A 23,966-nucleotide genomic window follows, 5' to 3' on the forward strand; every position below is an offset into this window, starting at 1 on the left:
TATTTTACTTAACATGATGTCCTTCAGGCTCACCCATGTTCTAAAAAATGACAGGATTTTATTCTTTTTAAAGGCTGAATACTATTACATCCTGCATAGATACCACATTCTCTTTATTCACTCATCCATTGTTAGATACTTAGGTTGATTCCGTATCTTGGCTATTGTGAATAGTGCTAAAATAAACATGCGGATGCAGATATTTCTTTGACATATGGATTTCATTTCCTTTGGATATATACCCAGTAGTGGCACCACAGAAAACCACTAAACCGCAAAGGTAAACAAGAGAGGAAGGAAGGAACAAAGAATCTACAAAACAGTCAGGAAAAAATTAATAAAATAGCAGGAATAAGTCCTTACTTATCAACAATAACTTTCCATGTAAATAGGTATTGTGTTGCTGAAAGGATGAAAAGACCCAACTGTATGCTGCCCACGAGAGACTTACTGCACCTTTGAGGATACGCATACTACAAGCGAAGAGATGGAAAAAGATATTCCCTGCAAATGGAAACCATAAGCAAGCAGAGGTAATTATACTTGTATCAGAAAAAAATAAACATTGAGTCAAAAACTATAAAAAAAGACAGAAAAGATCATTATATGATGATAAAGGAACATTTTCGGCAAGAAAACACAGCAATTATAAAGATATATGCACCCAAGACCCAAGCACTCGAATATATAAGGCAAATATTGGATCTATATGTACTTTTAAACTCAACTGTAGTAACTTATATTTTTGTCATTACTTGTTTATACTATCCTCTCTACTAGATCATAAACTTTTTGTTCAATTCCCACATAGAATGAGCCTTCAAGGAAGTAAACTGAATAGTTACATCAGCCTTATTAGTTTTTTAAAAAAATGATATTAATTCCATACTGTACAGTAACCTTAAAAACTTCAGCTAATATAGGAACTGGATGACATTATAGGAAGTATCCAGAAGAGGTCAGTATAACAGTAATAAAAGTATGCCTTTGGGGACAAATTAAATGTGAATGCAAATTAAATTATTTTGTAAATAATAAACTTTAAAAGCTTTTAGAAATACTATGTCAATTATTTGCCTCTTTAATTAAAGTTACAATCCTCAAAACAGATGGCCATAGACCTTTCACATAAGCAAAATGAGGTAATCAAATGATTTTGGACTCAACTAAAAACTAAGAGTTTTCATCTGGATTGTAATTACTTTGATGATTCTCACTCACATTCTTTGACTATCAATAGGAATCACCCAGTGAACACATTTTAACAAATATAATTAATATCTCCTGTAAAATTGTTATATCAATTAAACATTCAGTTATTAGACTACTAAATGTATTTTTTTGTGGTACCTTTGGGGAATTAGAAGTCAATACTTATAAAAATCGAACTTAGTGTTCGAAGAGAAGATAGAGGGGGAAAATTGACATGTAATAAATAAAGAATCTTTGAGATGCTGGAGAAATGAGGTACAAAAAAGGCTAAAAGAAAAAGAAAACTCAGATTTCAGAAAAGAAAATAGAATACTATCTAAAATTTCATAGTGTTATGAGTTATACACTGGCAATCACTGAATTGGGTCATAATATTCTAAAACTATTTTTCCATGAGCACATGACTTCAAATAATTTGTGAGAAGCAGATACTGGTTTCCAAGACGGCCAAATTGAGGCAGCTCTGGAATGCAGTTCCCAGCAAGAGACACACAGAAGCCGAGTGGCCTCCACAGTTCCAAATGAGGTACCAGGCTCATTTTGTGGGTCTGGTCAGACAGTGGGTATAAACCAAAAAAGGCAAGTTGAGGCAGGGCAGGGCACTGCCCCACCCAGGAGGTGCATGCAATTGACTGGAGGACCGGGGGCTCTCACCCTCTGGGACTTCAATTGGGATACTGTGCTTCACCCAAGCCCCCTGCAACCCACAGAACAGGAGGTCTTCACCAGGCTGAAAAGCCCCCACAAACCACCTGAAAAGGGCTGAGCAGCAACTTTGGTGGTGCTGGGGTTGTCAGCACAGATCTAGGTGGAAGCACTGGCTGATGCTGAAAAAGCCTGCAGGACTGAGCTACCTGTCCCCCAGAAAGAAAGGGAACTGAAAGCAGGGAATCAGGCCATACAGCCAGGGAGGATCTCTCTTCCACAAAGCCCAGCAGACTGAAGCCCTCTCACTTGAAAGTATCACAGCCAACACATCAGTTAGAGCATGACCAGGAACGACCAAGCTCAGCAGGGGGAAGGGCAGCTGCCATTGCAGAGGCGGGCATAATCTTCCCGAGTAAACAAAAGTCACAGGAAATCTATGCAGTAGCTCCACTGAATCCATAGCAGCCCAGCAGTGCCTCTGCAGGCAGACAAAGAAAAGGCCACCTCCCCAAGCAGCTACCCGAAATCAAAGCTAGATAAATCCAAGAAGATGGGAAGAAATCAGTGCAAAAAGATGAAATCATCAAAGACCAGAATGCCTTGCCCCCACCCAGAGAATACAACTCCTTACCAGCAAGGGAGCAAAACAGGATGGAGAATGAATTTGACGAATTGGCAGAAGCAGGCTTCAGAAGATGGGTGATAAACTTCTCTGAGCTAAAGGAACATGTTCTAACCCAATGCAAAGAAATTAAAAACTTTGAAAAAAGGTTAAAAAGATGCTAACTAGAATAACTAGCTTAGAGAAGAACAAAAATGACTTGATGGAGCTGAAAAACACAGCACAAGAACTTCGCAAAGCATACACAAGTTTCAACAGCCAAATCAATCAAGCAGATGAAAGGATATCAGAGACTGAAGATCAACTCAATGAAATAAAATGAGAAGGTAAGAAAAGAGAAAAAAGAGTGAAAAGAAATGAACAAAGCCTCTCATAAATATGAGATTACATGAAAAAAACGTAATTTACATTTGATCTGTGTACTGGAAGATGTCAGGGAGAATGAATCCAAGCTGGAAAACACTCTTCAGGATATTATTCAGGAGAACTTCTCCAACCTAGCAAGGCAGGTCAACATTCAAATACAGGAAATACAGAGAAAGCCACAAAGATATTCCTCAAGAAGAGCAATCCCAAGGCACATAATCATCAGATTCACCAGGGTTGAAAGAAGGAGAAAATGCTAAGGGCAGGTAGAGAGAAAGGTCGAGTTACCCACAAAGGGAAGCCCATCAGACTCACAGAAGATCTCTCTGCAGAAACCCTACAAGCCAGAAGAGAGTGGGGGCCAATATTCAACATCCTTAAAGAAAAGAACTTTCAACCCAGAATTTCATATCAAGCCAAACTAAGCTTCATAAGTGAAGGAGAAATAAAATCCTTTACAGACAAGCAATTGCTGAGAGATTTCATCACCACCAGACCTGTCTTACAAGAGCTCCTGAAGGAAGCACTCAACATGGAAAGGAACAACCAGTACCAGCCACTGCAAAAAAGAACCACATGGTAAAGACCAAGGATGCAATGAAGAAACTGTGCCAACAAAAGGGCAAAACATCCAACCAGAAACAAAATGGCAGGATCAAATTCATACATAACAATATTAACGTTAAATGTAAATGGACTAAGTGCCCCAATCAAAAGACAGAGACTGGCAAACTGGATAAAAAGTCAAGAACCATTGGTGTGCTGTATTTAGGAGACCCATCTTGCATGCAAAGACACACACAGACTCAAAATAAAGGGATGAAAGAATATTTACCAAGCAAATGGAGAGCAAAAAAAAAGCAGGGGTTGCAATCATAGTCTCTGATAAAACAGACTTTAAACAACAAAGATCAAAAGAGACAAAAGAAGGGCATTACATAATGGTAAAAGGATCAGTACAACAAAAAGCACTAACTATCCTAAATATATATGCACGCAATACAGGAGCACCCAGATACATAAAGCAAGTTTTCAATGACCTACAAAGAGACTTAGACTCCCACACAACAATAGTGGGAGACTTTAACACTCCACTGTCAATATTAGACAGATCAACAAGACAGACAATCAACAAGGATATCCAGGACTTGGACACAGATTTGGACCAAGTAAACCCAATAGACATCTACAGAACTCTCCACCCCAAATCCACAGAATATACATTCTTCTCAGTACTACATGGCATTTACTTTAAAATCGACCACATAATTGGAAGTAAATCACTCCTGAGCAAAAGCAAAAGAACGGAAATCATAACAAATAGTCCCTCAGACCACAGTGCAATCAAATTGGAAATCAGTATTAAGAAACTAAGTCAAAACCATGCAACTTCATGGAAACTGAACAACTGGATCCTGAAAGTTGACTGGATAAACAATGAAATGAAGGCAGAAATGAAGATGCTCTTTGAAACCAATGAGAACGAAGACAAAATATACCAGAATCTCTGGGACACATTTAAAGCAGTGTCTAGAGGGAAATTTACAGCAATAAATGCCCACATGAGAAACAAGGAAAGATCTAAAATCAACACCCTATCATTGAAATTGAAAGAGCTAGAGAAGCAAGATCAAAAAACTCAAAAGCTAGCAGAAGACAAGAAATAACTAAGATCAGAGCAGAACTGAAGGAGATAGAGACACAAAAAACCCTTCAAAAAATCAATAAATCCAGGAGCTGGTTTTTGGAAAAGATCAACAAAATAGACTGCTAGCCAGTCTAATACAAAAGAAAACAGAGAATAATCAAATAGATGCAATAAAAAACGATAAAGGGGATATCACCACCAATTCCACAGACATGCAAACTACCATCAGAGATTACTACAAACAACTCTCTGCACACAAACCAGTAAATCTGGAAGAAATGGATAAATTCCTGGACACTTGCACTCTCCCAAGACTAAACCAGGAAGAAGTTGAAACCCTGAACAGACCAATAACAAGGGCTGAAGTTGAGGCAGCAATTAATAGCCTACCAATCAAAGAAAGTCCAGGTCCAGATGGGTTTACAGTCAAATTCTACCAGACGTACAAAGAGAAGCTAGTACCATTCCTTCTGAAACTATTCCAAACAATACAAAAAGAGGGAATCCTCCCTAACTCATTTTATGAGACCAACATCATCCTGATACCAAAACCTGGCAGAGACTCAACTAAAAAAGAAAACTTCAGGCCAATGTCCATGTTGAACATCAACGCAAAAATCTTCAATAAAATACTGGCAAATCAAATGCAACAGCACATCAAAAAGCTTATTCATCACAATCAAATAGGTTTCATCCCAGGGATGCAAGGCTTGTTCAACACACACCAAGCCTATAAATGTAATCCATCACATAAACAGAACCAAAGACAAAAAACACACGATTATTTATACAGAGAGGGCCTCTGACAAAATTCAACAGCCCTTTATGCTAAAAACCCTCAATAACCTAGGTATCAATGGAATATATCACAAAATAATAAAACTTATTTACAACAAACCCACAGCCAATATCATACTGAACAGTCAAAAACTGGAAGCATTCCCTTTGAAATCTGGCACTAGACAAAGATCCCCTCTCTCACCACTCCTATTCAATATAGTATTGGACGTTCTAGCTAAAGCAATCAGGCAAGAAAAAGAAATACAGGGTATTCAACTAGGAAAGGAGGAAGTCAAATTGTCTCTATTTGCAGATGACATGATTGGATATTTAGAAGACCCCATCATCTCAGCCCCAAATCACCATAAACTGATAAGCAACTTCAGTAAAGTCTCAGGATACAAAATCAATGTGCAGAAATCACAAGCATTCCTATACATTAATAACAGACAAACAGAGAGCCAAATCAAGAGCGAACTCCCATTCATAATTGCTAAAAAGAGAATAAAATACCAGGAATACAACTAACAAAGGATGTAAAGGACCTCTTCAAGGAAAACTACAAACCACTGCTCAAGGAAATAGGAGAGGACACAAACAGATGGAAAAACATTCCATGCTCATGGTTAGGAAGAATCAATATCATGAAAATGGTCATACTGCCCAAAGTAACTTATAGAGTCAATGCTATCCCCATCAAGCTACCAATGACCTTCTTCACAGAGCTGGAAAAAACCACTTTAAACTTCATATGGAACCAAAAGAGAGCCTGCATAGCCAAGACAATCCTAAGCAAAAAGAACAAAGCTGGAGGCATCATGCTGCAGGACTTCAAACCATACTAAAAGGCTACAGTAATCAAAACAACATAGTACTGGTACCAAAACAGAGACATAGCCCAATGGAACTGAACAGAGGTCTCGGAGGCAACACAACATATCTACAACCATCTGATCTTTGACAAACCAGACAAAAACAAGCAATGGGGAAACGATTCCCTGTTTAATAAACGGTGTTGGGAAAACTGGCTAGCCACGTACAGAAAGCTGAAACTGGACCCCTTCCTGACACTTTACACTAAAATTAACTCCAAATGGATTAAAGATTTAAACATAAGACCTAATAGTACAAAAACCCTAGAAGAAAACCTAGGCAAAACCATTCAGGACATAGGCATAGGCAAGGACTTCAGGACTAAAACATCAAAAGCAATGGGATCAAAAGCCAAAATAGGCATACAGGATCTAATTAAACTTCAGAGCTGCTGCACAGCAAAAGAAACAATCATTAGAGTGAACTGGCAAACAGAAACGGCAAAAAAATTTGCAATCTACCCATCTGACAAAGGGCTAATATCCAGAATCTACAAAGGACTAAAACAGATTTACAAAAAAACCTATTTAAAAGTGGGCAAAAGAAGACATATATGAGGCCAACAAAGATATATAAAAGTGCTCATCATCACTGGTCATTAGAGAAATGCAAATCAAAACCATATTGAGATATCATCTCATGCCAGTTTGAATGGCGATCATTAAAAAATCTGGAGACAGCAAATGCTGGAGAGGATGTGCAGAAATAGCAACACTTTTACACTGTTGGTGGGAGTATAAATTAGTTCAATCATTGTGGAAGACAGTGTGGCGATTCCTCAAGGACCCAGAAATAGAAATTCCATTTGACCCAGCAATCCCATTACTGGGTATATAGCCAAAGGATTATAAATCATTCTATTATAAAGACACATGCACAAACACACCTATGTTCATTTCGGAACTGTGTACAGTAGCAAAGACCTGGAACCAACCCAAATGCCCATCAATGATAGACTGGACAAAGAAAATGTGGCACATATACACCATGGAATACTACACAGCCATAAAAAAACAATAAGCCCATGTCCTTTGTAGGGACATGGATGAATCTTGAAACCATCATTCTCAGCAAACTGACACAAGAACAGAAAATCAAACACTGCATGTTCTCACTCATAGGCAGGTGTTGAACAATGAGAACACATGGACACAGGGAGGGGAGCATCACACACTGGGGTCAGTTGGGGTGGGGCTGGGGGAGGGACAGTGGGGAGTTGGGAAGGTGGGGAGGGATAAAATGGGGAGAAATGCCAGATATACATGATGGGGTATGTAGGCAGCAAACCATCTTGCCATGTATGTACCTATGCAACAACTCTACATGATCTGCACATGTACCCCAGAACCTAAACTACAATAAAAAAAAAGAAAGAAATCACAAAACTGTCAACCCCCATACAGCCCAAAAAAAAGAAACAGATATTGCAACTCCATCAAGTATAGACTTCTTGGGCAGTGATTCTTTGGGCAGAGAATGAAAGTGTGATGTGTGCATATCAGAATCACAGGAAATATATTAAAAACAATTATTTGCTGGGCACAGTGGCTCACGCCTGTTATCCCACTCTGGGAGGCTGAGGCAGGTGGATCACGAGGTCACCATCCTGGCCAACATGGTGAAACCCTGTCTCTACTAAAAATACAAAAATTAGTCGTGTGTGGTGGTGTGTGCCTGTAATCCCAGCTACTTGGGGGACTGCGGCAGGAGAATCGCTTAAACTCGAGAGATGGAGGTTGCAGTGAGCCAAGATTGCGCCATTGCACTCCAGCCTGGGTGACAGAGTGAGACCCTGTCTCCAAAAAAAAAAAAAAAAGAACTTGTGCATGGTAAAGAGGAAATCAATCAAAAAGGCTTGTAATAACATCTGCTGTCTCCTTCTTCTCCCCACTACGCCTTTACCTCGATGTGTCTGGGGTGACTTACCCCTTACCTTTAGTTCTCCTACATTGTTATGTCTCAGTGTATTAACTCTAGACATTATCTACCCGGTTTGCTCACACAGGTTTTCATCCTGCAGCGCTCTCCTCCTTTATCCTACGTAGTTCTATCACCTCTTTCAGCTCCTTCTGCCTTCAACGTGGCAACTTCACACAGTCTACTTAAATATTTCTTGTTTCAAAATTATAGAGAGTGTATCTTGACTCTTGTGCTCTTCAACTGAGTGCACTGTGCTGCCAGCGCTCCCTCCTCCAGCCGTACCCACAGTGCTCTCCACTCCTGTCTCCAGCCCTCTTCCAGTTTACCTGCACTGTTACATGATCAAAGCTGATTCCATTCCATCCCGTTTGGAAACCATAACGGCATCTCCTGTGATTTGACCAGCTTGATTAAAAAAATAAAAATGCAACAATCAGTGTTCACATTTTTATAATTATGCTTCTTTTCATAGACAGATACTGATTTCATAATCCCTGTGCCACTCAGTTTCTATTACCAGTTCCAAATGGAATCTACTTTAAAAAATATTCCTCCAAATATTTTAATTACTTCATCTTGACATTATGGCTTTCCTGTACAGTTTTTATTGTTGGAATTTCTGAATTCCATTTTTTTCCTCTTTGTTACAAGAAGAAATTGTGTGAAATATGTCTTTGACATTCTTAGTTGTCTCCTGACTTTTATTAATTTAATCTACCATATGGAATCCATTCCATTGTTTGTCTTGAAATGTACTTGCTTTCATTCTCTAATATAAACAGTTTCTGTCATAGTTGGATCATGACTTTCTTGTGTGACTAACTTCTATCTCCCTTGTTTTTTAAATTGTCTTCCTTTTCACTTCTTACATTCTTTACCTCGATCACATCCTCAGGCTACTGCCAAACTTGTGGTCATCATGAGCATTGCACATAACCTCCTTTTTCTGCCGTATGGTGTGATGCGGGCTCTCCCTCCTCCTGTTCCCATCTGCTGGTTGAGGCTCCCACAGCTGTGGCCTTGAGTGGGTGTCATTGTTCTCCCGAGCTGTGGTAATTGTTCCCTGGACCTTCACTCATGTGCTTTCATTCACTCCCTTGCTTTGATGGAGTGCACCCTCAATAATTATTCAGAAAGGAAGGTTGGGAAGCAGATTGTCTGAGACTTTGGTGTCTGAAAATGTATCTATTCTGCTCTCAAATTGGTTAATAATCATTTCATTTAGCATAGAATTCTGGATTGAAATAGTTTCTACTGAACTTTGAAGTCCTTGCTACACTGACATCTATCATTAAGAGTTCCTGCAGAGAAGGGTAATTCTGTCCTAATTTTCATTTCTAGCTTACATTGAGTAAGATATATTATTGTTTAAAGGTATCTGTGCCTATATTTTGATAAAATTAATATTCTTCCCAATTTATTTCCTTTTACATTCATCTGAAATTTTATATATCTGATGTGATCAAAGAGAAGATAGCATGCAGTTATAAAACTTAAGTGTATTTGTTCTATATTGTAAACTAGTTATTATCAAGTAAGAATACTGAAGTAATATTCCATGAATGTTCCTAAATTTCTTTACCTTGATCAGAAATTTCTGATGAAGGGCTAGAAAGTAAATGATGGTAGGAATTATGAAAAGAATAACAGATGATACAAAGTAAATTTGGAGGAAAACAGCAAAATTGAATAGAGAATATCAGAAGTCTGGATACAGAGGAATAGAGTGATCTGTGCCCAGGAACTTTGAAAGGATGTTGGCCTTTGAAAATTTGTGGAAATCTTCATTTTATATAAGAAACACTCCTTCTCTGAGATGGTTTCTTCCATTATAGTAACATTTCTGGACTCTCTCTACAATTTTTACTAATTTCTTCCCAGTAAAAGTGGATTTATGCACCTCATCTGTGAGCTGCTGTAAGAAAGCAGACCTGCATGTGTGACTCCTCCCTCCTTTAGGGACCTGGCTTCATGTCTGCAGAGAGGACACTTTTTGCATTGATCCTTCATCCTGAGCGTTTAAGATGCACTCTTCTCTTTGGAGACCAATGATTTCCCAGTGCTGCCTGTGGGGTGAGTGGAGGGATCCTTGTCCAGAATGTAACCTTAGCAGTTCACCACTGCTGCGCACCTAGGATGTATTCTTTAACAGCTCCATTTGCAAACAGACAAAAACAAACAAACAAAAAACTGACGGCGCTTCACTGGCCTCATTCTCTTCTCTGTTTTTCAATTGGTTCAGAAAGTGGGCGGTAAATAGAGGTATGATTTTTCTCAATCCTATCAATCTAAAAAAAATTAACATCAGCATTTAACAACCACATTATCTTTGCTGAGCATCTACTACGTAGTGGGGGCTCTTCTGTATCAACATGTGTCTTTCTTTAACCCTTTTCTCCCACTCCCTCCTTTCTTGCAGGACTGGTGTCCCCCTAAGCGCCTTCATCCTCCTCCTGGCCTTCAGCAAGTGACTGTTGCTTGTCTGTAGCCTGGTCATCCATCACTTGATGTTAAGTCTGATGGCAGAGACTGAGTCTTGATACCTACATTTGCTTAGTCTCTAGATACTCATTAATTATTTGCTAAATTAATGAAATGATTAGTAAACCATCAACTTTAAACCATACATTTTCTGTACTTAGGTAGTTTTCTTTCCCACTGAGGAGGCAGACGGTTACATACTCAATAACATGGTTAGCATTACAATTTAGACATGAACTAAGGGCTGTGGAAGCAAATAAAGGAAAACTTAAATGTATTTGGAAGAGACATAGTGGTAGTCGATTCTCCAACAGCACAAATAATTATTATTAATTTATTTAAATTTTCTAATATTTGTATATATTTTAAATACACTTAAAATAGTAATATAATAATACATGAATATAATTTATAAATGTATAAAAGTCAACACATACTGAGATACGTGTCAGTCACTTTCCTAAGTGGTATGTTTTTTATTAATTCATAAACAAACTTGGAGATCACCAACCAAAACCTTAAAACAAACCAACTTTGTTTCTTGAAAAGAAGACAGAAAAAAAGAAAAAGAAAACCACATATCCTTCGGGCTTGTTGGACACCTCCCTCAAAGGTTCTCTAGAACACAGACATAAAATCAGGCAATATTGCAATTGCAACATTGCAAATGCGTCAGAGAATGAAGACATGGATAAGGCGAGGTTAATCCATGAGTAAGAGGTGGTGGAGATGACTTGTATCAGATATTCAAGTCCAAAGGCAGGCTTCCCTCTACAGGAAAACTGATTCCTCTCAATTACATGTTATGGGCCTCAACCCTGGCACCAGGGACTGGTTTTGAATCTTACCTTCAGTGTTGATGACTTTGGCTCAGTCTCTTAGATCAGGGGTTCCCAAACCCCGGGCTATGAACTGGACTGGTCCGTGGCCCGTTAGGAACGTGGCCACATAGCAGGAGGTGAGTGGCTGGTGGGCAAGCGTTAATGCCTGAGCTCTACCACACGTCAGATCAGTAGAGGTGTTAGAGTCTCATAGGAGTGCAAACCCTACTGTGAACTACTCATGAGAGGGATCTAGACTGCACACATCTTAAGAGACTCTAAGTCCTCATGGCCTTTTTTTTTTTTTTTTTTTTTTTTTTCAGATAGAGTCTCACACTGTTGCTGGGCTGGAGTGCGGGGGTGCAATCTTGGCTCACTGCAACCTCCGTCTCTCTGGTTCATGTGATTCTCCTACCTCAGCCTCCCAAGTAGCTGGGATTATAGGTGCCCACCACCACACCCGGCTAATTTTTTTGTATTTATAGTAGAGACAGGGTTTCACTATTTTGGCCAGGCTGATCCACCCGCCTCAGCCTCCCAAAGTTCTGGGATTACAGGCATGAGCCGCTGCACCCAGCTCTGCCTGATGATCTTATGTGGAAAAGTTACATCCCGAAACCATCCCCTCTGCCTTCCATCTACGGAAAAATTGTCTTCCACAAAACCAGTTCCTGCTGCCAAAAAGGTTGGGGACTGCTGCCTTAGATCCCCAAAAGTCAGATGCAGATTCCTTACAGCCTCCTTTGGTTTGACAGCTTGGCTGACAATCTGTACTCTGATTCTGATGAACATTACATGGTGGTAGTTTCAGAATCTTCTGTTCTCTGTTTTTCTCTAGAGATAACAAAAATCTCAGGGTTTGAAGTCAGCTGAGCTTTATATTTACCTTCTTCATTTAATAGTTTTGTAATGTTAAGTAAGTCAGCTATCTTCTTCAATGGTCAATTTTCTCCTATTAATGTTGCGGATAATACTATCTCCCATTTAAGGTTAATGAAATAATTAAGTGGAATAATGTACAAAAGGTATATGGCATGTCATAAACATATGTTAAATGGTTAGCTGTTAATACAATTATTCCTTAATGCTGAAAGTGAATTTATTTAAAAAAAAAATAAGATACGTGGGCTGGGTGCAGTGGCTCACGCCTGTAATCCCAGCACTTTTAGAGGCTGAGGCAGGCGGATCCTGAGGTCAGGAGTTTGAGACCAGTCTGGCCAACATGGTGAAAAGCCCTGTCTCTACTAAAAATACAAAAAAACTAGTCAGGCATGGTGGTGGGTGCCTGTAATGCCAGCTATATCGGAAGCTGAGGCAGAAGAATCATTTGAACCTGGGAAGGCAGAGATTGCAGTGAGCTGAGATTGGACCACTGCACTCCAGCCTGGGCAACAAGAGGAAGACTCAGTCTCAAAAAAAAAAAAAAAGATATGTGAATTACAGATTATGATACATGTAGCCTTTATGATAAAAGTATCTTAATATGCCTGATATGATAAAGACATTTTGACCTAATGTTGTATCTTAGCATGAATGTGCTCAGTTAGAAATTAACTGTCGTAGGCAGACCACAGCATAGCACTTTCATACAATCAAGCCAAATTACATGGTTTTCTTTATAGTTTAGCTTTCAAGTAGACATCATGGGTCAACAACATCCTCTGCTATGATGCACGCAGGTCAGCAGGCTTGACCACACTAGGGGCACCGTGGTAGGCTGAAAGGCACAGAAGCTGGACTCCCAGGCAGCGGCACTTGCCTTGCTCCTGGCACTGCCTCTCTCTGGTTACTTCACAGGGTCCCTGTGCTCCTCACCGCTCATCCTCACGCCAGCTACTGAGAAGTCTTCACCATTCTGTTCCCTCAAGACATCTCTGTCCTCTGAAAATACGTGCCTGGATACTAGAGGCACCATGAAAACAAGTATGCTGTGTCGTGAGGTCACAAGTGTGGTGGCAAGACAATTATGCTGAAACTGAGGGAAAAGACAGCAGAAGAGGGCGACAGCAGGAAGAGGAGACGCAGCAATACAGGGGGCGTTAGCTCCTCGTGTTTAAAGACTCATAAGCAGAGACATTTCATGGACACATAGACAAGCTCGTATGTCTTTATTGTCACTCCCACTTCTACCCAAACTTTCTTTGCACTGATTCTCTGCCATTTGTGCCAGTTGGCTCCAGCAGACATCTTACATCATTTAATTCAAATCATTGCAATTCATGTGCGTATACTCCCTCAGTAAGCTAACGATCACGAAGTCCGTTCGTTTTCATAGGAAAGGATTCCAATTAAAGGAGGAAATGAAGGGTTTGGGCCTAAGTACATTAAATATACCACGCAGCCCCGTTCCTTAACATGAAAGAAATAAAGCTGTTTGGTATCAAGCATTAGATTCTTCGGGACTTGATGTGACTTAGGACAGGCCAGGTCAATCAGACATTCTCTTGTTCACAGAGATTATTTTAGAAGGATTCAATCCAAGCCAATTAGGCTTAATCAGAGCAAATTCCACTACTTTTATTTCTGCCACCAAAGAGACGCCTTTCTTCTCCACTTGCCCTGAATCTGATAGTGCTTGAAGCCTGGGCTTGTCAGCAGCCACACAAGCAAGCCAGCACAGCAGAGAGCAGAGCTGAGGGCTGGAGAAAAACTGATGGCCACGCCGAAGCCAAGGATCAAGGCATGCCCAAGCCAGCCCCAGTCTTGTGCTTCTCAGTTATGCCCGTCAATAAATTGCCTTTGTTGTTCAAAACTGTAAAGTTGGTGTTTGATCATTTGCAACACGAAGAATCCACTACAAGTTTGAGGCCAACCAATGCAATAATCTAAGAAGTTGCCTTTTTTGCTTCCACGGTGTGATGGTGGTGTGGTAGGAATTCACTACTTCCTGACAAATGGAAGAATGAGGGGGAATGCGACCCCAAGTAGAAAGGAGTGTTAAAAAATGTGGAGAGATGGTGAAGGCAAATTGGAATGACTCCCTGCCATTAGTCATGCAAACAGAACTTGTAGGTTATGGAAATCCACATCTTCAGTGTCGGCTCATATGAATGAGAAGGATTGTTCAGTGTTCTGTGCTCTGGGTGGGAAGGGGGTCAAAGATGAGGGTAGAGAAGGATTACTAGGTTTTGCAAGAGAAGATTAGTGGGAAAATTTAAGATGACAGTTTTAAGTTTTTAAAAAATATATATAAATATTATTCAATAAACTTCATGGAGGAGTCCTTGACTTTCTCACATACTGAATTTTGTCAAATCTAAGAGTGATGATTGTAAGAACACCATTACTTTTGTGCCATTAAGAAAGGAAATTCCAATGTAAATTAAACCATATTACTGATCGTAATATGCCTCACAATTTCAGAGCTATTAAATATGAGAAAAATGGGCATCTGAGATTTGGTGAAATATGATAATAACACAATGGAGTGCATATTAAGAGCAGCTGCCTGTCAATTATGCTTTATTTAGATAATTGTTATCAATGATTATCTCTGTCACATATGTGAGCTGGCTTTTGCTGATTAAAAAAAAATGTTTGTCTTCTAGAATAGATGTCAAATGTAGCTCTTGTTTAAAACAGAAAAGTGATAGATTTTTGGGTAACTGCATGGAAATGTGCATTATTGTATACAGAGGTTACAGTAATGCAGTTAATTACCGACAGTACTGAGAAGATGTGTTATGTTGTGTTATATGAGTTAATTGCATGGCAAAGCCACCAGGACCCTGCTGGGGTTACTGCTGCTGTTACTGCTGTTTTTGCTCCAGTGGCACCTGCTAGGTGCCAAACACTGTTCGAGGGCTGAGGACACTGCCATGAACAGGACAAAAGAGGTCTCTTGTTCTAGAGTCTTCTTACAGCTTACATTCTAGTCAAGGGGAAACAGCCAGTATGTATGAAAATTCCTCATATTTAAACACACACAAAAAACAATTTTCCGTAGTGACAAGTTTATTAAGAGAATAAATAGAATCACTAGGAGAAAAATTTAAATACAATGGTAAAAAAGGTTTTTCTGGCACATCAAGTTAAAAAGCTTCTGCACAGCAAAGGAAGTAATCAACGAAGTGAAAAGAAGCCGCAGAATGGAAGAAAATATTTGCAAACTACCCATCTGACAAGGGATAATAACCATAATAACTAGGGAGCTCAAACAAATCTACAGGAAAAAAAATACAGTAATCCAATCAAAAAATGGACAAGGGGGCTGGGTGTGGTGGCTCATGCCTGTAATCCCAGTGCTTTGGGAGGCCAAGGTAGGTGGATTACCTGAAGTCAGGAATTCAAGACCAGCCTGGCCAACATGGTGAAACCCCCTCTCTACTAAAAAAATAAAAAATTACCTGGGTGTGGTGGCAGGCACCTGAAATCCTAGTTACTTGGGAAGCTGAGGCAGAAGAATCCCTTGAACCCAGGAGGTGGCGGCTGCAGTGAGCTGAGATCACACCATTGCACTCCAGCCTGGGCAACAAGACTTTAACTCCAACTCAAAAAAAAAAAAAAGAGAAAAAAAGGAAAACAACAAAAAAAACTCTCAGCAAACTAGAAATAGAGGAGAACTTCCTCAACTTGATAAAGAATTTCTACAAAAACCGTCAACTAACATCATATTTCATGTTGAGAAATGAACAGCTTTTATACTAAGACCAGGAACAAGGCAAGGAAGCCCCTCTCACCATTCCTTCTCAACATTGTGCTGGAAGTCCTAGGCAATGTGATAGGACAGGAAAAGGAAATAAAAGGCATATGGATTAGAAAGGAAGAGCCAAAACTGTGTTTACAAATGGCAGGATTGCCTATGTGGAAATCAGAAAGAATAGACAACAGAACTGCTAGAACTAATGAGCAATTATAGCAGGGTTGCAAGATACAAAGTTTACGTATATATAAAAATGGACTGCTTAATAAGTGCCAGCAATGAACAAGTACAATTTGAAATAGGCTAGGCACGGTGGCTCATGCCTGCAATCCCAGCACTTTGGGAAGCTGAGCCTGACCAATATGGTGAAACCCTATCTCTACTAAAAATACAAAAATTAGCTGGACGTGGTGGCAAGTGCCTGTAATCCCATCTACTTGAGAGGCTGAGGTAGCAGAATCGCTTGAACACGGGAGGTGGAGGTTGCAGTGAGCAGAGAAAGTGCCACTGCACCCCAGCCTGGGTGACAGAATGACACTGTGTCTCGAAAAAAAAAAAAAAGAAAAAGTTTGGCTCCTGCTGAAACGAATATTTTAGAATGGGGAATCACTTGTATTAAAAATTTCACTGTTCATTCTCTCCCCATGGTTTTGTTCTTTTTTATCCATCCCAATATTTGTAGTTCAAAACCTAGCCCCGGAAATCTCAGGCATTTATTATTGGCTGTATCTCATATATATCATAATGACAAACTTGAGGATAATGCTACAATATCCATTTTGTTTACGCTCTTTCATTGTTCAAAAATGGCCTGAAAATATTCTTCACCCAAATGTTTTAACATGATGATGAAATCATGTTATTAACATTTTCTACAAGTATTAAATCCACATAGGCCCCCAAACAAGGTTAATTTAAATAGTTCCTTGTTAGGCTGATACTAACTTTTCTATTTTCTGTCTTTAGTAAAGTGGTCAGTGTAGCTGCCGTCTCTCTCAGAAAGCCCTTCTTTTACATCAACCTCAATTAGGCATCTAATCTTGAGCTTATGCTCAAGGGAAAGTGCAGGAGAACGTGCTGGGGGAGGGGCGGGCCACGGGAGAGGCAGAGGGCTGAGTAGTCGAAGGAGAAAATGGGAAGGGGAAGGGTGTGGAGCAGGCTGCCTTGAAGAGGAAAGGGTCATGCTGGCCCAGATGGAGGGTATCACTGGGGATGGCAGGAGCAAAGCAGCTCCCACCGGAGTGCCTCTGGAGTATCAGGGAGGTCATCTGCTGTGAGTGGCCGGGAACAGGGCTGGCAGGAGGCCGGAGGAGAGCGGTGGAGCTGTGGAATGGCTTCCTAAGGGAATTCGAGAGGGACTGGGTCAAGCTTAAGTAATGGGGTGGCAGAGGGACACCTTTCTCTCTCTTGCCAAATGATCTCTGCACAGGCCAGTTCCTATTTCCCTGCCACCATAACGGAAGCCTTCTGAGCCCTCACCAGAAGCAGATGCTGGTGCCATGCTTCCTGTACAGACTGTAGAACCATGAGCCAACGTCAACCTCTTTTCTTTATAAATGACCTGGCCTCAGATATTCCTTTATTCCTCTGCAGTTTAGCTACCTTAGCGAATTGCAGCCTCTCTGGGCCCAGTCTCCTTCTGTGATGAATGGGGTCCTAATCACAGGGTGTGTGTGAAGGTGACATGAAATGAAACACTTAAAGTGACTCTTTAAAGTAGGAGTTCCATCAACACAGTAAACAGAGCATCTTTCTTTTCAGAGCAAGTGCTGGAAGACAGAGGTAATAGTACAATGCTATTACATGTACCTGTGATAATTAAATTATCTGGAGAATAATTTTTTGAGTATCTATGGCAAATCATTTTGGATTAAGGGGAGATATAAACAAACTGAGTCGCCCTGGCCCGGTGGCTCATGCCTGCAATCCCAGCACTTTGGGAGGCTGAGGCAGGTGGGATCACCTGAGGTCAGGAGTTCTAGACCAGCCTGGCCAACATGGTAAAACCTGTCTCTACTAGAAATATAAAAATTAGCTGGGTGTGGTGGCACACTCCCAGCTACTCAGGAGGCTGAGGCAGGAGAATTGTTTGAACCCGGGAGGCAGAGGTTGCAGTGAGCTGAGATTGTGCCATTGCACTCCAGCCTGGGCAACAACAGAGCGAGACTCTGTCTCAAAATTAAATAAATGAATAAATAAAAATAAACAAACTAGTCAACAATCTTAAAGAAGAAAGACAGGAAGACGAAAACTCCTGCTACCCATTGAGGCCACTTGTCAGGACAGCATGGCCTATCAGGAGAGGAGAGACAAAGAATACAACCAGCTCTTGGTAAAGGGGGCATTTGCAACTGTACACCACCCCCCCTTTAAAATGCAAGGCAACCCCAAGTGTAACACAATCCATGAAATTTCAAGCAAATAAGTCCATGATTTCCATAAACATTCCTTATAAAAGGATAACTTTAGTATATAGCTGTAGACTTTTGATATCTGGTGTTAGGCCTTTGTCTTCAATTCAATATGATTTTAGATAAATTTTTTATATTTAAAAATTTCCCCTTTTCTTATTCAGGTAACTTACTATATCTTAGTTTTGACAAAAAGAGTTTAGCAGCAAATATTGAATAAAGTCTACTAGACAAAAAAATAGTGTATTTTTACAAATTAATATCTGATTCCTGTTACTTTTCCAGTTCAGCTTTCATGATTTAATTACTAATGTAGCTATACTTTGATAGCATGGAATGACTCATGGTTTTGTGCCTTAAGCAACCAAGCCCACATCCATGCTGGGATTTAATTTAGGTGACCTCAGCCAGGGGTCCAGAATTAGGTCCCCTCTTCAAACCAAGTCTGAATTAGGTATTCACCTAATTGAAATTGAGTCCAAATTAGTTATTAGGTCCAGACATTTTTCTAGACAGCAGATCTGTAACTATTACCAGATTCTCAAAGGGCCCCAGGATCTTATATTACCTTGGAACGCCTGATTTTACCCTGTTCTTACTTTTCCTGCTGTTTGCTATTCCAGCACATATATTTTCCTCATACGTAACAAAATGAAATGTGAAAATGCATGTTACTAAAGTAGTTATTTTATATCCTAATTTTGAAGATGTCACGTTCAGAAATGTATCTGCAAGTTTACTTTAACCAGGGATCTGTGTACGGAAATATTGTATTGTTACCACTATGGACACACAACCAATTTTGTTTACTTCATGTAAGTTTAACTACAGAACACTTAAGAAAATTGCCATTTAAAAAGGCATAAGGCGTCATCACTTAAGTATGAGTTAAAGTACCACTATTATCACGTCCATATAAATCACTTTCTAACAATACAATTTTAGAATAAGAAATAAAATTATCATTCTTTTTTAGTTTAACTATAACCATGTCTCTAGATACTTATGTATTTTACCCACAGTATAATAAGGGTCTCTTATAGAACACAGCCTTATTTATTATTTTTTTATTCTTTATTTTTTATTCTTTATTTATTTATTTTTGAGATGGCGTCTCGCTCTGTTGCCCAGGCTGGAGTGCAGTGGCGTGATCTTGGCTCACTGCAACCTCTGCCATCCAGGTTCAAGCAATTCTCCTGCCCCAGCCTCCCGAGACATTGGGACTACAGGCACCTGTCACCACACCCGGATGTTTTGAATTTTGGTAGAGACGGGGTTTCACCATGTTGCCCAGGCTGCTTTTGAACTCCTGACCTCAAGTGGTCCACCCGCCTCGGCCTCCCAACTTGCTGAGATTACAGGAGGACACAGTGTTAAGTAGTAAACATCAAATGAGAGTCTGAAAATAAGAAAAAAATAATTCCCAAGATAACATAATGATGCTGATTAAAATGTAATATAGTGTGTGTATATATGTGTATACATATTTAAATAAAAATGATTTTACATATTACCAACCCACAATTAATAAAATGCTATTTTTAAAATGGAGTATAGGCCAGGAGCGGTGGCTCACAAGTGGTGGCTGATGCCTGTAATGCCAACATTTTGGGAGGCCGAGGGGGGTGCATCACCTGCGATCTAAAATTCGAGACCAGTTGACCAACATGGTGAAACCCCATCTTTACTAAAAATGCAAAAAATTAGCCAGGCTTGGTGGCAGATGCCTGTAATCCCAGCTACTTGGAGGCTGACGTAAGAGAATGGCTTAAATCCGGGAGGCGGAGGTTGCAGTGAGCCAAGATCACACCATTGCACTCCAGCCTGGGCAAAAAGAGCAAAACTCTGCCTCACCAAAAAAAAAAAAAAAAAAAAAAAAAAAAAAAAAAGGTGTATTATTATTTTTGTTATCTCTAAGAGGTGTTTTAGTAGTTTTAAAATGCAAATAAATTATTTGTACAATGTGAAAGTTTGCTTATTGATTTTATAGTCTGCTATGTAGACCAGCTAGGCTGTGTAGTCCTAATCATTTGAATCTATTAAATGTGCTATTTATCACTATCTTTTCTCTGAGATTTAAGAAAAGTTGTCTGACAGATTAGTCATGACACAGGACACCTCTGCACATGTGAGGTATGGTGTAAGCGTACCGTACAAGTTAATTATTTATGTGTAACATTCACTAAATATTGTGTCTGTTTGATTCAGCAAAAACATTAAAGGTGAAAAGAACAGAGGACTTAAGTAAAATGTTTGAAAATATGTCTGTTGTATGACTTTAAAAGTTTACTGTGATTTTTTTTTTTTTTTTTTTTTTTTTTTGAGATGGAATCTTACTCTGTTGCCCAGGCTGGAGTGCAGTGGCAGGATCTTGGCTCACTGCAACCTCCGCCTCCCAGGTTCAAGCGATTCTCCTGCCTCAGCCTCCTGAGTAGCTGGAACTACAGGTGCCTGCCTTTTTATATTTTTAGTAGAGAGAGGGTTTCATCTCGTTGACCAGGCTGGTCTGGAACTCCTGACCTCAGGTGATCCACCTGCCTTGGCGTCCTAAAGTACTGGGATTACAGGTGTCAGCCACCGCACCCAGCCTGCTGTAAAATACTTTAACACATGTGGATGGATGCCTGCTTGCTAGTCAATTTGGAAGCATACTGACATGAAGGGAAGTTTTAATACTGGGGACACTGAACCTGTTAGGAAAAGATTCCATCAACAGAAAACCAAGATTTCAGCTTATGTGCACTTTCGGAATACAATTGTGCACTCTCTTCTTTACAGCTTCTTTATAGCCTGTTCATATCAAAGGAAGAAAAGCATAGGAAGACCCATATTCAAAAGCTTTGCATGGAAAAATGTAAATACGATTCCATTGCTTTACAAACACCAATTTACCTGCGTAAAGGAACACCCAGGAGCATTAGTACATGAATACTCTGGATACACATGGAGTGTCAGCATTATAAAATCCACCTGTACAATATTATCACTGGATGAGTGGATGTTTCACAGACCAACTGTCTGGTACTGCGCTAACATTCAGAAACACCAGAATACTCAGTAATGATTCAAGAACAAGCAACTTGCTAACTCTGATGTAACCAAGTGACAGCATGTAAGTAATACGTAAGCATTAATTAGCGGTACTGAATGGAGGTAATGAGTATAACAGTGGTGAAGATCATCAATTTATCATATAATCCCACTGAAGATGACAGAGCCCCGAGGTGCTTCAGTTCCCCTCTAAAATCCCCGAGTAAACCCTATGCAACTTTGCAGACACTCCGCTTCCTCAGTATTACAGACTCCCCAGCAAACCACCCAGGGCAGTGTTTTTGGCAAAATCATTTGCAGAGAACAAATTAACTCTCATTCTCTCACACCAAACACAGGCACACAAGAAGTTATTAAGTCTCATTGCAGAGTGCGGACCAGTTAGCGAAGTATTTGGGCAAAGAAAGGCCAACTGTCTAAATTACGTTTCACTCTTGTCCCTGAGCCTCCACGATGGCGCGCAGGGGAAGGAAGCTGTCATCTGGGGCAGAGAAGGCGAGGAGAAAGAGGACACGGGTTGTGATGGAGTCCGGGGGGCAGGCTGGAAGCGGCATAAGGATGTCTAACAACAGGGGAATTAGTTTAGGACGCTGGAGGAGAAGGAGGGACCCAGGAATCTGGCGAGCTGAGGGCGAAGTGGCTGGCCGTGGTGATTCTCTTTACCTGCTGTACTTCTTGGAGTCCTGGAGCGCAAACAGCCACTGCATTTCCCTTCATTCCAGACGTGATGACACCACAGGTTTCTCCCCGGACAGCGCGGGCCTCCGCTCCGTCCTTCCTCGGCGACCGCAGCGAGGACTCTGCTGCAGGGCGGGGGAGCAGCTTCTCTAGCCGCGGGCGCCCACTTCCCCGTCCCGGCTCCGGGTGCTGCTGGCCGGGGCGCGCGGGAGGCGGGGGCCGGGGATCCCCCAGGAACTCACCCGGGCTGCTGCACCGCTGCCAGCGCAGTCCTGCGCCCAGCCGAGCCCAGGGCGCCGCGGGCGGGACGCGCGTCACCTCCCACCGCTCACGGCCCCAGAGCGCGCCAGGCTGGACCCGGAGCAACCCTCCGCCCCGGGCGCTGCCAAGTCCCAGCACCTCGCGCCCCTCTAGATGCCCGAAAGCGCCTCTCCAGAGCAGCGTTACGTTCCTCTGTGTCCTTCCCGCGACGGGTCCCGTCATTCCACGCCTCCTGTGCCCCTCCATGTCCATCAGCGTGTGCCTCTCCAGCATCCCCCTCCCCTCCAAGTTCCAACACAGCACCCCTTCAGACGTTCCCCGCGTCCCTTCAGCGGTTCCTCCAGGGACTGCCCCGCCCCTCCACGACTTTCCATGTCTCTCCCGTTCTAGCCACTCGCGCCCCTTCAGCACGTCCGCACCCCTCCACTCCTTACCGGAGTCCCTCCACTCCCTCCCGGGGCCCCTCCACTCCCACTGCGAGCCCCTCAGTGTCCAAACGCCGCGCCCTTCCAAGCGCCCCTCCTTCGCGCCGCCCCAAGATTCCCTCCCTGCATACCTCGCGCTCCTCCCGCACCCTTCCACGCACCCTTGCGCCCCTCCACGTTGCACCTCCGCCCCGCCGCCTCTCCACCCTCAGGCTCCCCGCCTCGCTGTTGCGCGCAGGTGGCTTGACAGGGACAGTTCTCGCTCCCACCCGACTCCTTCGCTGCAGAAGCTGGGCGCCTTCATCTTTCCAACCCAACTACTGCTGAACGAACGCATCTTGGGCTTGGAGCGTGGGACCACAATCTTTACACTTCTGACCCAGGTCCTTTACTGTCAGAAAGAGCACCTGTGGCGATTTAGAGGGGGAATGGTTCCATCTGCGAGGCTTTAAAAGTCTTGCCGCCCAGCCGCCCCCCGCGCACCCCTGGCGTTCAGCACAGTTGACTCCTAGACGCTCGCCCAACGCTAGGTCCCGGTCCGCCGCTAGGAGGCACCCGCAGGGGCGCGCAGGAGCTCGGCTGCGGTGACAGCAACGCTGCCCTTGAGTTAGCGCTTCCAGGCGGGCTCTCAGATAGCAAATGCCGATCCAGGACAAGGAAGCCGCTTCACTGCGTTCCATTTTCAAGGCCTGAAGAGGTTCTCTGTATGACATACAGTTTTCCAATTAGTGCTTGTGTATTTCAATCACTTATTTATTCGTTGACACATGCATTACGGGGAGCATCTTGGTTTTAGCAGCTTCGTGTGAATGGTATGGGTATCCGAAAACGTTTGCTGAGTGCGCTAAAGAGGTAAACTTTCAAATGTACTCCCCAAAGGATCATGCCGATGTGTTTTATGATTTTTTTTAAATAAAAATCTGGTACCACATTTGGGACTAAGTAGAAACATACAGATGTTGGACCATTTAAAATGTTTTTACATAACAGAATGGATAACTGCAAGGCAGAAATGTTTACAACTTCTAGATTATACTTTTTAAAAGCAAACTTTTGCAAAGATGAAAATAAAAACTTGAAAAGCCAATTTTCCAGAAATGTCCAGTGCAATATTTCTGTAGTTACTT

General features: G+C 41.6%; 1 protein-coding gene across 2 annotated transcripts in view; it reads right to left on the reverse strand.

Moving 5' to 3' along the window:
• SGCG (sarcoglycan gamma) overlaps window positions 1–22,321 on the reverse strand; it is a 158,987-nt gene extending 136,666 nt beyond the window's left edge. Inside the window, exon 1 of one of the 2 annotated variants that reach the window (XM_032260096.1) lies at window positions 22,139–22,321. In XM_032260096.1, the coding sequence (XP_032115987.1) occupies window positions 22,139–22,192 (54 nt within the window). In that variant the 5' untranslated portion in view covers window positions 22,193–22,321. The remainder of the gene's footprint in view (window positions 1–22,138) is intronic. The other variant, XM_032260095.1, reaches the window with a different exon arrangement.
• Between the last annotated feature and the right edge of the window lie 1,645 nt (window positions 22,322–23,966).

This window comes from Sapajus apella, unplaced genomic scaffold (genome assembly GCF_009761245.1).
Source record: "Sapajus apella isolate SASKATOON/1434 unplaced genomic scaffold, GSC_monkey_1.0 scaffold114, whole genome shotgun sequence".
Lineage (NCBI taxonomy): Eukaryota > Metazoa > Chordata > Mammalia > Primates > Cebidae > Sapajus > Sapajus apella.